Below are 14,951 nucleotides of genomic sequence, written 5' to 3' on the forward strand. Positions count from 1 at the left end.
CTGCATGGGCTCGGAATTGGGTGAGGAACTAACGGGAGGTGCACTGTCTGGCACAGGCGTGATAGGCGGTACTCCAGTCGTAGATCCAAGGGTGCCAATTCGTCAGATATGGCATGGTCCAGTCCATCAAGAAAACGAGCGCGTAGCGCGCTCTCATTCCAGTCACAAGCGAATAGCAAACTCGGTTATCGAACCTCCCTTCTGGGTTAGCTGGGATAACTGGGCCGCCACTTCATCCCCCTGGGTCGAGCGATCAAACAAACCAATCATCTCCTTACAGAAATCCTCGAACCTGGCTCAGCAAGGCACCTTGGCATTAAGAACTAACAGTGCCCACTCACGTGCTGAACCGGAGAGGAGAGAAATGACGTAAGCCACCTTGATTTCCTTGGAGATGTAGCGACGGGGCTGGAGAGAGAACAAAAGTGCACACTGCGACAGGAATTCCCGGCACGAGTTAGGATCGCCACTGTAGATGGGAGGATTGTTGGCATGCGGTTCTGGTTCGTAGCGAACGGCGCCTGTTTGAAAACCCTCAAACGGCTGACATGCTCGGTAAACTGGGCATTGAGGGCTCCTAGCTCCTGCATGGTGGCGTTGAGCCGGGTGGATTGCTGTCCCAACAGGACTCCCTGTTGTGCCAAAGCCGAGCGGAGAGGATCCGACCCCGCTGACTCCATGTTTGGTCAGACCGTTCTGTTATGAACGAGTACGAAGTCACGAGCAGGGTATTCAAGGCTTTATTACAAGACACAGGTGATAATTCACAAATAAGCGGAAAAGTCATGGGGCAAAAAAACAAAAAGGCTCGGCCATAATAGGCTATGGGGGAGTCACGGCAAGAACAAGGTCCAGGGTGAGTGTCCAGTAATAGTCCGACTCGTAAGAGCAAGAGTAGTCCACCAGGGAGAGAACAGTCCATTCACAAGCAAGGTCCATACACAAGAAAGCAGTCTACCCGGGAAGGCAAGGGTTAATCCAAAGGAGAATGGTCCACGGGAAGCGAGCACTCCCCACGGAGTGTCTGTTCACCGGAGAGATGGAAGTCCGCCTCCAGCGAGCTGAAGAGGAACCTCGGCAAATCGGTAGTGGCTGTGGTGAAACAACAAGCGGCTGCTGGCGGAAGAGTCCCAGGAGGCAGAGACGCTGGTTTGAATGACACTGATGAATCCGGTCGCCAGGACAGCCACTAAGGAGACAGAGAAGGCAGACAACGTGCAGGAGAATAGCAGCTCAGGAGCCTAAACAAGACGGGATGGTGAAATAATTTCCTAAAGATGACAAGACAAGATAATGCTAGACTAGACTAGGCGGATCAGAGGGCTAAATACATATAACGGTCTGACACCAGACGAGAGGAACAGAGGGAATATGAAGGGAAGAAATCAGAATACTAACAAGAGACAGCCAGAGTGAAGGAAACGATAGAGATCAGACCCAGGTGCTAAGAGTGAACTAATGATGAGGAGATAACGAGGGGGCGGAGCAGCACACGCGGTGCTCAGACCTGAGAACTGACAATAAATCTGCAAGTGATTCTTATGTGTACTGTTTATGAATTTGTGGGTAGAGATTTAAAAAATTGAGGGTACAGTTTACAGAATCGAGGGCACAGATTTGGGGTACAGTTTAATAATCCGTGAGCACGATTTGGTAATGAGGGAACAGTTTAACATCTGTGAGTACGGTTTTAAACTGATGAATTACAAAACTGTGGCCACAGAACACAGGCCACTTTCCAGTTGAGTACCCCTACATAATTTTGTTATTAGTAGCTGCAACAACCATGGTCACACCCCTGGACACAGACTTCCTTTTATACTGAAATGCCTTCCATTTAAACTGAAAATTTCACACACATACACATAAGAATCACTTGCAGATTTATACAAACAAAGAAAGCTTTCCTGTTAAGTATGTGTGCACGCGTTTTATAAGTGACTCTGCATGCATCAAGTTTGTATGAGTGATTTAAAGGTGTATATGCACAGATCATGTTTATATGTATATGCAAATGTTTATAGATGTATATGCATGTACTGAGTTTATATGTTGTGGCATCATGAGAGGGTGTGTGTTAGAGGGACGATACATTCCCCTAAGATGGCTGGAACAAGGGGCCATCTGGGAAAGAACTGCAACTCCCAGGTGGCCACATCGGAAGCTGGGAGGCAAGATGGCCGCCTGTTGAGAACTACAAAACCCAGACTGCTGAAAGGAGAGAACAGCTGCAACTAACAAGAGACATTGTTTGGTGTGAGAGAAGAGCAGTCACGTGGCTAGACAGTAGAGAACTTTAAGTTGACCTTGTTTGATGCTGAAGAGACTTTAGTTGTAATTCAAGGACATTTTCTGTTGATCATTAAACTGAAACTGCTTACTGGAGGAACTCTCACGTTGTATTTTTCTAAAGGAATGCACCAATAAACGATCCTCGGCCTCTCATAGTACCACAATGTATACGCGAGTGTCTATAGGTGTAGGTCTGCATGAAGTTTACATGCATATGCGAGTTGTAGTATGTTAGTATGCACATGCATTTCACATGTATTTTCTTGAACATCTAATAGTACAACTAATAGAATTGGATGTGTTAGATGTATAGTGCGCGAATAATCAAGCATTGACAATAGTCAATTGTATTCTATTACAATTGACTCAATTGTATTCAATTGTATGTACCATCTTGTGCCCCCAAATAAAATTCTGCTTAGAGCCCCATAAAGGCTTGGGCCGGCCCTGCCATGTAATGAAGAACACACAACCTACGCAAAAAAAAGAACAAATTACAAAATAAGTGATATTTCTGACTGTTTTATTGAAGCACACAATCTGAAAACAGAGCCCGGGGTCTGATAACATCTTTATGCATTTATTTATTTTTTAAATGTTATTCTCAGAAATCCCTAGACATTTAAAAGGGGACATAACAGGCTCCAAAAACGGCTTCAGTATTGATACACACGTATGCGTTATTAATGTTGATGGGTAAGTGGGTAAAACAAAAAAAACCCTAAATATACAAACTGGAAGTCATAAATTATATTGAATAACTATTCATTACCTGAGAGCCAGTAAGTGTTTGTAGAAACGTATGTTGTTTTCCGACTGTCTCCTTTATAATGGTTAATGTAAGGTTTGAAGTAAGTCCATGCCCAAAATATCACTGAATTGTCCAGTGTACACTCTAAATAATGCTGGGCTGTTTTAACCTATGGTTGGGTAAAATACGGGCAATATGAGCAAACCCAACTATGGGTTTGAAACAACCCTGTTTTTTTGTATATGATCATGTGCATTAATCCCATAATGTAGTATTATACAGAATAAAAAAGTTGATATGAATGAGTTTTAATCTGGAAATACCAGTCTATTTCATATTTTCCTCTATGAATTGAATAAAATTAGTAATACGAGTGTAGACAGTGTAAAGCTCTGGGTTGCAGTTTAAAGAATCATATCCAAAACTGACCAACCCTAAAAGTTTCCACTCCTGTGAGGCCTGTCTATGTGGAGATGTGGATGTGTCATAGGTGACAGGCGGAAGAATAAGAACTCCCCCAGTGTCTGCAGGGCAAATGTTGGACTGATCAGCACCAGTGCTCTGTCTTCCACATAGCATGTTTTCAGACACACTGATTGGAACACCATAATTGGCATACTGCTGCTCACAAGGAACAATATCCCCTAACATCACATGACCTGCACGAGCTTTCTCCATATCACCATCCTGCTGGTCACGTAGGAGGGACCAACCCATTACTATGCTCAGTCTGATGTCTTCTGTGGTCTCATCTGGTAGGCAGATTGGTAGCACATAGTCTCCAATACGAGCCTTGTCCAACAGCTTTAATACGGCCACATCTGAATCCAGCACCAGGGGGTCATAGTTAGGATGCACAGTAATGAAGGATACCTGGTCAATCAAATATTTGTCTCATATAGTTAAACATTAGGTTTCAGAAACAATCAGTTAATCAAATAATATTAAAAACTAATGCTACCAGCCAAAAGTCTGGATACAGTTGGTGTAAGCACTTGTTTTTGTCTTTTCCTTTAGTCTTAAAGATGTAGTAAAGGAAATTGAAGCAGCCAGCATAGACAGGACCTCATTTTTTCTGTCATTACATGATTTCAGTAGGAGTATAGTACAGAAAGAATAAGCGTATCAAAACCTTTGACTGGCAGTGTACATAATCTAGTTCTTAGTGAAGCTCACCCGTAACTGTTGCAATCCTTTGGTCATTCTCAGATCGCTACGGTACTGTTTACCAAGCACTACTCTGATTTTGGATGTGTCAACTGGATGTAGTTTCCCCAACTCTGTAACACAATGGGCAGCTACTACCACGCTGCGCTGGTTCACCAGGGCTCCACTGCAGACAAGCTGCCAATCACTTGTATTAATCTCTTTCTCCATCATGCCTATTGTCTTTTCCTTTGTCTCTGCTACACTTGAGTGCTTCTTTAGTTTGTTTGAAGCAGGCAAACGGTAGACGGCAGCCAGCCAGGGCCAGTTAGTCTCTGCTGGGTGCTGAGAGGCAAAGTTTTTCAGCCTTCCACACACTGGAATGGAAAGAGAAACAAATTAACAAATTCCTAGAATGTACTTATTTCCATACATTGTGGGACCAAATGCAATTTAAATGTATTATTAAAAACTAAATACTAAATTACTAAATAATTCTTAATTTAAAAAGTAAAACATCCAAAAGTTTTGTGAAGGTTTGGTTTTGGGGTAGACTGAGGGGATAAAATATATTGTTCCCTTACATGCCGGCACCCCAGAGAAGGAGAGCCCCATAAAGGAGGGCTTCCACTCCCCTCCAGCAGCTGGCTAAGAAGAAATCTTTGCAGCCCTGACAGAGAGAGCCCAGGGAGACCAACCAAAACAGCGGGCCCATTCCAGAGGCCATTGTGTCTAGGTCAATCCTGTCCCATACCATTTTGTGCCATGCCCGGGTGCCCACTCTTTCACAAAGCGGTCTCCTTACTTCCTGAGCCTTTTGCATCTCCGCAGTCTGATGCACTGTGCAGACTGATGATTATTTCAAAGTATCACTATTGATTCGAAAGCAGTCACAAGCCAATCAATCTGTGCAGTTGTTACAGTCGTCTGTCAACCCCTGCTGGAGATATTGGGAAATACCGGTGTTAAGAAGACACCCGGTGTTATCAATTACCTCGATTGGTTTGGACACTGGAGATGGATAAAAGCCAGTGACTTTTCTAATGAAGGGAGATCGGGATGGAGATCGAGGGGATCAAGAAGGCGATCAGCGCCATTCCCAGAGTGATCAAGGAGCTGTCATTTAGAGTCACGACACTCTCAGCTGTGAAATTTCATCTGTTTATTTGAGTTTGCTTATACCTTATTTAGATATTTTATTAACTTTAGACGCATGTAACTTGTGTTTTCCCCTAGACATTAATATATGTTTGTTATTCATTTCTTACTTTGAAATAAAAGCTTGTTAAATATTTGAAATTAAGTTTGTTTGCCTATTTTATGTTGCGGCTCACGAGCCAGCCGTAACAGCAGTGCTGTCATGATCCTGTCCTCCTTGTCAGGAGTTTTCTAGTTCCCTTTCTGTCGGTCTCTCTGCGTTGTGTCGAACCAACAGAATGGGGTTTGTCTTGAGAACCTATCATCTTCTGAGTATTTAGAAAAGGCCAATGAAAATTGGCGAATGACATTCACCTTTTGTTCTTCAGAGCCTATGCATCTGATGAGCTTCTCTACGATCTTTGGTGATCATTTTTCTGCTGGAATCTACGACGTGGACAGCGGATGGTCCCTTCCTGCAGTGACTCTCCCCTGGGTGTCTCGGCAGTTCCGGAGGTGTTCGAGCAAATTTCCTTTCTAAAAGAGCAAATTTCTCCAGTGTGGCATGTCCCGCTGTTCTCATGGGTGCAACACACTCATCGAGGAGGTGGACGGACACGATGCCTGCTTCCAGTACGCTGGGGCAGACGTTGTGGATACGTCCTGCCCGCACTGCAGGCAGTAATGATTCAGACGTTGCGTTACGGGTGGCTGTGTTCCCACGGGACTCAGCCACCACCTCGTTTGCTCCCCGTTCCATGGCTGCAGGACTACGGCCCTGCCGTCCGCTACGGCAAGCAGCGAGGGTGATATGAGGATTACTGTGAGCGATAATCCGCCAGCCACTGGCTCACGGACCGTTCACACCTCGTCTCGCTCGTCTGACCGTTACCCAGGAGACGGTCCGCCGTCTTATTCCTCAATCACGTATTCAGACACGATGCGTGATGATGAGATGTCTCTTGCAGCATCGGGGGGTGACGTACTGCCATCCGACTCCAACGATTCCTCGGGCTCCCTCCCTCGGGGGTTCGAAGAAGCGGACGTAGAAATGTCAGCCACGCTTTCCCGGGCCGCCGTGAGTGTTGGGTTGCAGTGCCCGCACTGCCTTTCCCGGCGCTCGCGGCTGGCTACATGGCGCCTCGGGTTTGAGCGCGGCTCCAAGCCGCACCCGCCCCCAGTGCCATGTTTACCAGAAGTGCATGAGGAACTTAGTAAGACCTGGAACGCCCCTTTCCGGCACATTTCACGTCAAACAAAGTTCCGTCACCCTCTCTTCTCTCGAGGTTGAGACAGCTGGAGGATACGTTGTTGTCCCCCAGGTCGAGTATGGGGTGGCTCGACCTAGACTCCCGTCCAAAGCATGTGGGGTCTCGGCATCTCTGGTGTCGAGAGCTTACATTGCGGCGGACCAAGCTGCCTCCTCTCTCCACGCTATGGCTCCTGCCAGGCCAGGGTGTTGAGAGACCTCCAAGAGGGTAAGACCGACCCAGCGCATATGCTGGAACTCCGCGCCACCACCGACCTCGCTCTACGGGCGACCAAGGTGACCACGCGGGCCCTGGGTCGGACGATGTCCACACTTGTGGTCCATGAGAAACTCCTCTGGCCGATCCTTGCGCAGATGAGTAACGCTGAGAAGGTCCGCTTTCTCGACGCACCCGTCTCGCAAGGGGGGGGGGCTGGTTGGTGTTACTGTCGAGCCGCAGCAGCCCCGCTCACCCCCCACCCGTCGGGGTGCGCGATACCCGCACACGGCCTCCCCCGGAGGGTTCTCGACAGTAAAGAAGCAGTCCTCCGTGCCGCGACTCGGCCGCCTGGGCCGTCGAGTCCCGTGCACTGTCTGCTTCCCAGCAGCCCTGGTCCTCTTCAACGCCCTCCAGCTCTGGCGCCCCCCACTCAGGCGGCCCCCCCGGGAGGAGACAGCGAAGAGGAGACCATCGCCCCATCAGCAGCCATGGCGAAGCGGCCCTCGTGGGAAGACCTCAGGGGGATCGAGGCTACCATTGGGCCCGACCCCAGCCACATCGCTGGGAAGTAGGATAGGGACGGATCCTTTTTACAGCCTGTACTTCATTGTCCCCAAGAAAGGCGGGGGGTTGTGCCCTATCTTGGGTCTGTGTGTTCTGAACAGGCACCTACACAATAGCTGCCTTTCATGTTGATCACGCAGAAGCGCATCCTGACGTCCGTCAGGTGTCAGGACTGGTTCATGGCAATCGACCTGAAGGACGCGTACTTCATGTCTCGATCCTCCCTCGACATCGGCCGTTCCGACGGTTCGCATTCGAGAGACGGGCATATCAGTACAGGGTCCTCCCCTTCGGTCTCTCCCTGTCTCCATGAATCTTTACGAAGGTCGTGGAAGCCGCCCTCCTTCCCCTTAGGGAAGGAGATGTGCAGGTACTAAACTATCTCGACGACTGGCTCAGTTTGGCGCACTCTCGAGATCTGTTGTGTACACACAGGGACCTGGTGCTCCGGCACCTAGATCGGTGGGGCTACAGGTCAACTGAGAAGAGCAAGCTCTCGCCGGTGCAGAACGTCCTCTTTCTCGGTATGGAACTCGACTCTGTCCTCATGAGCGGCCCCGCTCACCCCCCGCGGGGGGCGCGAGACCCGCGATGAGGAAGCCCGCACCCACGCGGCCTCCCAGAGGCAGTGCGACTGACTACAGAGCGCACCCGATCAGTGTTGAACTGCCTAAAGCTATCAGACAGTCAGCGGTCCCCCTGAAACAATTTCAGAGGCTCCTGGGATACATGGCATCCTCGGCGGGGGTGGTCCCCCTCGGGTCGATGCACATACGACCGCTCCAACACTGGCTACAGAGTCAAGTTCCTTGGAGAGCGGCACACCGGCAGCAGGCGTATGGTCATCACACTTTTCTGCCGACAAACCCTAACCCCCTGGTCTCCATGACCTTCTTGCGGACAGGGGTCCCCTTTGGGATGCCTCCCTGCAGGGTTGGGGTGCCGTGTGCAACGTGCAAGCAGTGTCGGGGCGGTGGACATGCCCCCGCCTGCGTTGGTATTTCAACTGCCTAGAGTTGTTGGTTGTGCTACTTGCATTGAGGAGGCTACTACCTCTCGTGCAGGGCAAGCACGTGCTGGTCCATTCGGACAGCACAGCTGCTGCGGCATATATCATTGGCATTCGCTCACGGCAGCTAACATGACTCGCCCGGCGCCTCCTGCTCTGGAGTCAGCAGGTGATCAGTTCCCTGCGAGCCACACACATCCCAGGCGTCCTGAACCAGACAGCCGATGCGCTCTCTCGTCAGTCGACGCCTCGCGGGGAGTGGCGACTCCATCCCTGCGCAGCCAGCTCATTTGGGAGAGGTTCGGTCAGGCACAAGTGGCTCTGTTGCCTCCCCGGACTCCACCCATTGTCCTCTTTGGTACTCCCTGTCCGAGGCAACCCTTGGCACGGATGCCCTTGCGCACAGCTGGCCGCGGGACAAGCGGAAGTACGCTTCCCCCCAGTGAGCCTCAGTGCACAGGTCCTGTGCAAGGCCAGGGAAGAGGAGCATCAAGTGGTACTAGTAACGCCCCTTTTGGCCTAACCAGGACTTGGTTCTCGGAGCTAAGGCTCTGACAACAACTCCCCCCTGGCCGCTCCCCCTGGCGAACTGCTTCCCCAGGGGAAGGGGCACGTTACGGCATCACAGGCAAAACCTGGTCTCCATGTCTGGACGGGATGAGGAGATCCTGAGTGACCCACCCCCGGTCTGGTTGGGACGTCACTCAGACTAGGGCTTCGGCCACTGGGCGGCTATACGCCCATATGTGGTGCCTCTTCTCGTCCTGAGGCTCTTCTCGGCGAGAAGACCCGCGGAGTTGCTCGGTCAGGTACGAGCTGTCCCTTCCTCAAGAGAGACTGGGGAGTAACCTCTACCCCTCCACACTGGGAATGTATGTAGCCGCTACGGCCGCTCATCATGACCTAAGTGTTGGGTAGCCTCTGGGACAGCACGACCTGGTCATTAGGTTCCTAAGGGGTGCGAGAGGGTGACCACCTTATCAGCGCTCCGTACCCTCTTGCGACCTAGGTGGCGGGCCTCAAGAGGCCCCGCCCCCCTCGAGCCTCTCGGGGTTGCCGCTCTTTCTCAGTCTTGATAAAGACGGCTTTCCTGATGGCGCTGACCTCCAAAATGGCAGGGGATCTGCAAGCACCCTCTGTGTCCACAGATTGCCTAGAACTCGGGGCCGGGATTCTCACGTTATCTTGAGACCCTGCCCCGTCAACGTGCCCAAAGTTCCCACCACTCTCCCGAGAGACCAGGTGGTGAACCTGCAGGTGCTCCCCACCGGGGAAGAAGACCCAACATATACATGTTGTGTGCAGTACGCGCACGGCGCTCTACTTGGACCGCACGCAGGGCCCAGTAGCTCTGAGCAGCTCTTTGTCTGTTTCGGAGGTCAGCAAAAGGGAGGGCTGTCTCCAAACAGAGGCTGGCGCACTGGATCGTGGATGCCTTCGTTAGGGCATACCGATCTCATTTCGCCCCTGCCCGTTGGGAGTGAGGCACACCCCTCATGGGCACTGGCTCATGGCACCTCTCTGGCAGACATCTGCAGAGCTGCGGGTTGGGCTATGCCCAACATCTCCGTGAGGTTCTAATACCTACGCGCGGAACCGGTGTCAGCCCGCATCCTGGCATCCTAAGGCCATCAAACGTAACGTGTAACTTAGTTGACACGCGCCGGATGGCTAATTATGGACGCTGCGCGCCGCCCCCAAATTTTTCCCAGGTCGCCCGGCGGTGCCGAAACGAAGGGGAGAGCGCCCGCGATCGAACGGAAGCGTCATGGGGCGGCGGCGACGCCCGGGGGACCCCAGAAAAATGCCCAAAGTGCCTATTTTTGAGTCACGGAACGAAGGGTTAGGCGCTCTCTTGGGAAGAACCACGAGGGGGCGACTCGACGTACGGTCCCAGCCTAAGCCACGCGCGCCGATCAGGTTGCGACCGGGCCTCCCAAAGAGCACCTAAACATCCCCCTTGCAGCCTACGGGCCGGCTCCGGACCCCGACGTACACGAGAAGCCTACGCGTGCCCCTTGTAACCTATTTTGGGCGTGGCTTCCCGCTGGCCACGCCTCCATCCTCAGAACACCTATGCATTCCCTTGCAGCCTAAACTTGAGGGAGGCTTGCCCGACGCCCCCGAAGACCCGAACGCCACCCGGCGCCCCGGGGGACCCCGTCTCGGAGCTGACTGCCTCATTTGAGCCCAGCGGCTGTGTGACAGACGCTTAAACAACCCAAAGCCCTTTTCTTTGACTTTCGAGTCGAACGTGCACATAAAAGCGCCGGTGTGCATCGACACAATGTTTTCTCACATCTGCGATTCATTCGAAGGGCCCAAAATTACGTAGACACAGTAAGACCCCTGTCAGTGGTCTCGTTTGCTTTGGCAATGATTTATCCAGCTTAAACCATCAGTAGAGTGAATAAGAGGAACAGCCCTTCACAATGACGTGCATTAAGGCTCATAGATGTGCTACAGAGGCTTAAAAATGGTGTGTCCATTAGCTACCTATGGGAGCCGTGCCAAAAGTGTAGCGTGTGGCATGTACATTCGTGACTTATTTAATGAGACCCTCATAGGTAAATAATGGACAAAGCCTATTAAGGGTCATTATTTAACCTTGGCAAGGAGTTATATGGCTTAAACCAACAATAGAGTGTATAAGAGGCACTCTACTGTGTAAATGACGTCCATTTAAGGTCACAGATGTGCTGCAGAAGCTTTAAAATGGTGTGTCCATTAGCTACCGATGGGAGCCGTTCCAAAAGTGTGTGTGACTCAGTTTGGCAATTACCTGTTTATTACAGCTTTGTAACATGGTTATTATGCTCAAAATGACAATATATGTGTAACGTAGTTAATGGGTCCCTCATAGGTAAATAATGGACAAAGGCTATTAAGGGTCATTATAAGCCTAAGTAAGGAGTAATATAGCTTTAACCAACAGTAGAGTGTATGAGAGGCTTAGCCCTTCACAATGACGTCCATTAAGTCTAACAGTTGTGCTCCAGAAGCTTACAAATGGTGTGTCCATTAGCTACCTATGGGTGGCCGTTCCAAAAGTGTGTGTGACTCAGTTTGGCAATTACCTGTTTATTACAGCTTTGAAACATGGTTATTATGCTCAAAATGACAATACATGTGTAACTTATTTAATGGGACCCTCATAGGTAAATAATGGACAAAGCCTATTAAGGGTCATTATAAGCCTACGTATGGAGTTATATAGCTTTAACCAACAGTAGAGTGTATGAGAGACTTAGCCCTTCCCAATGAAGTGCATTAAGGCTCGTAGATGTGCTTTGGATTCTTAAAAATGGTGTGTCCATTAGCTACCTATGGGAGCCGTGCCAAAAGTGTTACATGTGGCATGTACATTCGTAACTTATTTAATGGGACCTTCATAGGTATATAATGGACAAAGCCTATGGCGACACATTCCTTCATGATAATGTACATTAAAGCTCAATATTGTGCTCTACAGGCTTAAAACTGTGTACATTCTCCTCCTATGCGACAGGTAAGGAGTGGGATGCATTTTTGTGAATTGTGATTTTGTGCTACAGGTTGGGAATCCTTAGCGCTTTGTAGCACACGCCAATTTCTTAAATAATAAATAATGGTAAAAGGTAAATAATGGACAAAGCCTATTAAGGGTCATTATAAGCCTAAGTAGGGAGATATATTGCTTTAACCAACAGTAGAGTGTATGAGAGGCTTAGCCCTTCACAATGACGTGCATTAAGGCTCATAGATGTGCTCCAGAGGCTTAAAAATGGTGTGTCCATTAGCTACCTATGGGAGCCACGCCAAAAGTGTTACGTGTCTTAACTTATCTTATGGGGCCCTTATAGGTAAATGATTGACAAAGTCTATTAAGGGTCATTATAAGCCTAAGTAAAGAGTTATATAGCTTAATCCTACAGTATAGTGTATGAGAGTCACAGATATTCACAATGACGTGCATTAAGGCTCATAGATGTGCTCCAGAAGCTTAAAAATGGTGTGTACATTAGCTACCTATGAGGACCCGTCAAATAAGTTACGACTGGCACTTCCTGTGACTCGGCAAAACCACAGGAAGTACCAGTCATAACTTATTTGACAGTAGCCTCGTAGGCTTACAGTGGACAATACTGTAAACTGTCAATTTTTAAGACTGTAAACAGCTGTTTTATGACAAACCTACAGCTATGTATCCTAGAAGCACCCCATATTGGTATATTGCACACTTCAGGCTATTAAAAAGCTTATTTTGCTTACAAATGCACTTTTCACAGAAATACATCTCTGAACAGCATTTTCAGCAAAATTCTGCTTTATTCTTGTACAGAAAACTCGGGGCTTCGAATGCTGGTTCTTCACACCCTCACGCACCACATGTCCGAAGCCCGTACACCTCGGTGTACGGCAAGTGATCGAAAAAAATCACAAAAAATATTCCAGAAAAATAAACGACCCACAATGTCCCCTAAACGTGCTATATAGTACATAACGAGGCCGTACCGACTTCAAACTTTGGGAACCGAATGAAGGGGCGGCGAGCAGCTACGGAATTTGAATCGGGGTCATTCGGAATCCCCGGGGCCGTTCGGGGGTCTCTGTACTATAGGCACCTATGAAAATAATAGGATAGGTTGCAGGTGTCAGAGGCTCCCGTACCATTCGCGAAGGCCCCAGGAGCCTGAAATTTTACAGAAACTTGCGTCAGTTGGCCCTCGACGACATACCAAGAGGGCTAGGTCGGGATATTAAATTTAATATTTTTTATTATTTTTAAAACATCTCTCTCCCTCGCATTGATCTCTATGGGGACTTGTGCCTGCGAAGGCCTCGTGAGGCAGTTGCTTTCCAGGTGGAAATCTGTCTCCGGAAGCGTCTACGGACGCAGAACTCAATATCCCGGCTTGGGAGACCCCCTCTGTATACCGTACCGAGTATTAAGACCCTACGACCTTTTGACCCCTGTATTCTAGAGCGTACATTTGCAACCTATATGTAGGCCGCTCGTGTCTTTTTGGGCAAAGTGAGAGGTCAACGAGGTCCGAGGGGCGTGGAACCCCAGAACATGACCCAGGACCCCGTGACGAGACATATACGTGAATTGCAGGTCAATCAGACCATTCTGTACCCCAACCCTAATTGTCCATCAAGAGCTTATGAAAACGAATGGGATAAGTTAAGAGTGTCGGCGGCTCCCGTTCAGACCCCGGGTGCTCGAGGGGCCCAAAACTTTAGATTCTAGTAGTCTGTAGGCCCTTGTTTAACATACCGTGAGGGTGGCTCTCTAGATCCGTGGGAAACGATTTATAGTGCGGTTTGCAAAAGTCTCTCATGCAGGCTTCTTCATTTAGTAGCCTGAAAGACCCTCTTGAATGAGCAAACTGAACAAAATTAAGGTTCAATCTTTTTTCAAGAATAAGATACTTCGAGGTGACCGAGAACCACGGTACTCATTATCCCGGCTTGGGAGACCCCTGCGGTATACCGTACCGAGTATTAAGACCCTGTGACCCTTTGACCCCTGTATTCTAGAGCGTACATTTGCAACCTATATGTAGGCCGCTCGTGTCTTTTTGGGCAAAGTGAGAGGTCAGCAAGGTCCAAGGGGCGCGGAACTCCAGAACATGACCCAGGGCCCTGTGACGAGGCATATGCGCGAATTGCAGGTCGATCAGACCTTTCTGTCCCATTTGTCCATCATGAGCTTATGAAAATGAATGGGATAGGTTAAGAGTGTCGGCAGCAGCCGTTGGGCCGCAGTAGGATCGAGGGGCCCCAAACTTTATATTCTGGTAGTCTGTTGGCCCCTGTTTCACATACCGAGAGAGTGGCTTACTAGAACCTAGGGAACGTTTTCTAGTGCTTTTTCTTGTGTGAAAAGTGTTGTGTACATTAGTAGCCTACCGACTGACTGTCAAATAAGTTACGACTGGGACTTCCTGTGAACCACCGGAAGTCCCAGTCATAACTTATTTGATAGTAGCCGTGTAGGCGAATGGTTGACAATGCTGTAAAGGTCAATTTTTCAAACTGTAAACCCATTTTCTTGTGACAAACCTACAGATATGTAACCTAGAAGCGCCCCGTATTGGTATGTTGCACACTTCAGGCTGTCAAAATGCTCACGTGTTATACAAATGCACTTTTCACAGAAATAAATCTCTGACCAGCATTTTAAGCAATATTCTGCTTTATTTTTGTACAAAAACCTTGGGGCTTCGAATGCTAGTTCGTCACACCCTCTTGCATCACATATTCGAAGCCCATGCCCCTCGCTGTACGGCAAGAGCTCTAAAAAAAATCAAAAAAAATATTCCAGAAAAATAAATGGCCCACAACGTCCCTAAAACGTGCAATATATTACATAACGAGGCCGTACCGACTTCAAACTCTGGGAACCGAATGAGGGGGCCGCAAGGAGCTATAGAATTTGAATCTGGGTCACTTGAAAACTCCCTGGCCGTTCCGGGGTCATCGTACGATAGCCACCTATGAGAGAAATAGGATATGTTGCAGGTGTCAGAGGCTCCCGTACGGGCCGCGGAGGTCCCAGGAGCCCGAAACATTACAGAAAGTTGCATCACGTAACTCT

General features: G+C 49.1%; 1 protein-coding gene across 7 annotated transcripts in view; it reads right to left on the reverse strand.

The window, feature by feature from the left end:
* Nucleotides 1–2,810: 2,810 nt before the first annotated feature.
* pamr1b (peptidase domain containing associated with muscle regeneration 1b) overlaps nt 2,811–14,951 on the reverse strand; it is a 131,012-nt gene continuing 118,871 nt past the window's right edge. For all 7 annotated transcript variants that reach the window (XM_057330381.1, XM_057330380.1, XM_057330379.1 and 4 more), the window contains 2 exons: nt 4,220–4,566; nt 2,811–3,916 (listed from right to left, as the gene is read on the reverse strand). In XM_057330381.1, coding sequence (XP_057186364.1) covers nt 3,371–3,916; nt 4,220–4,566 — 893 coding nt within the window. In that variant the 3' untranslated portion in view covers nt 2,811–3,370. The remainder of the gene's footprint in view (nt 3,917–4,219; nt 4,567–14,951) is intronic.

Source organism: Triplophysa rosa, linkage group LG3 (assembly GCF_024868665.1).
Source record: "Triplophysa rosa linkage group LG3, Trosa_1v2, whole genome shotgun sequence".
In the NCBI taxonomy this organism is placed as follows: domain Eukaryota; kingdom Metazoa; phylum Chordata; class Actinopteri; order Cypriniformes; family Nemacheilidae; genus Triplophysa; species Triplophysa rosa.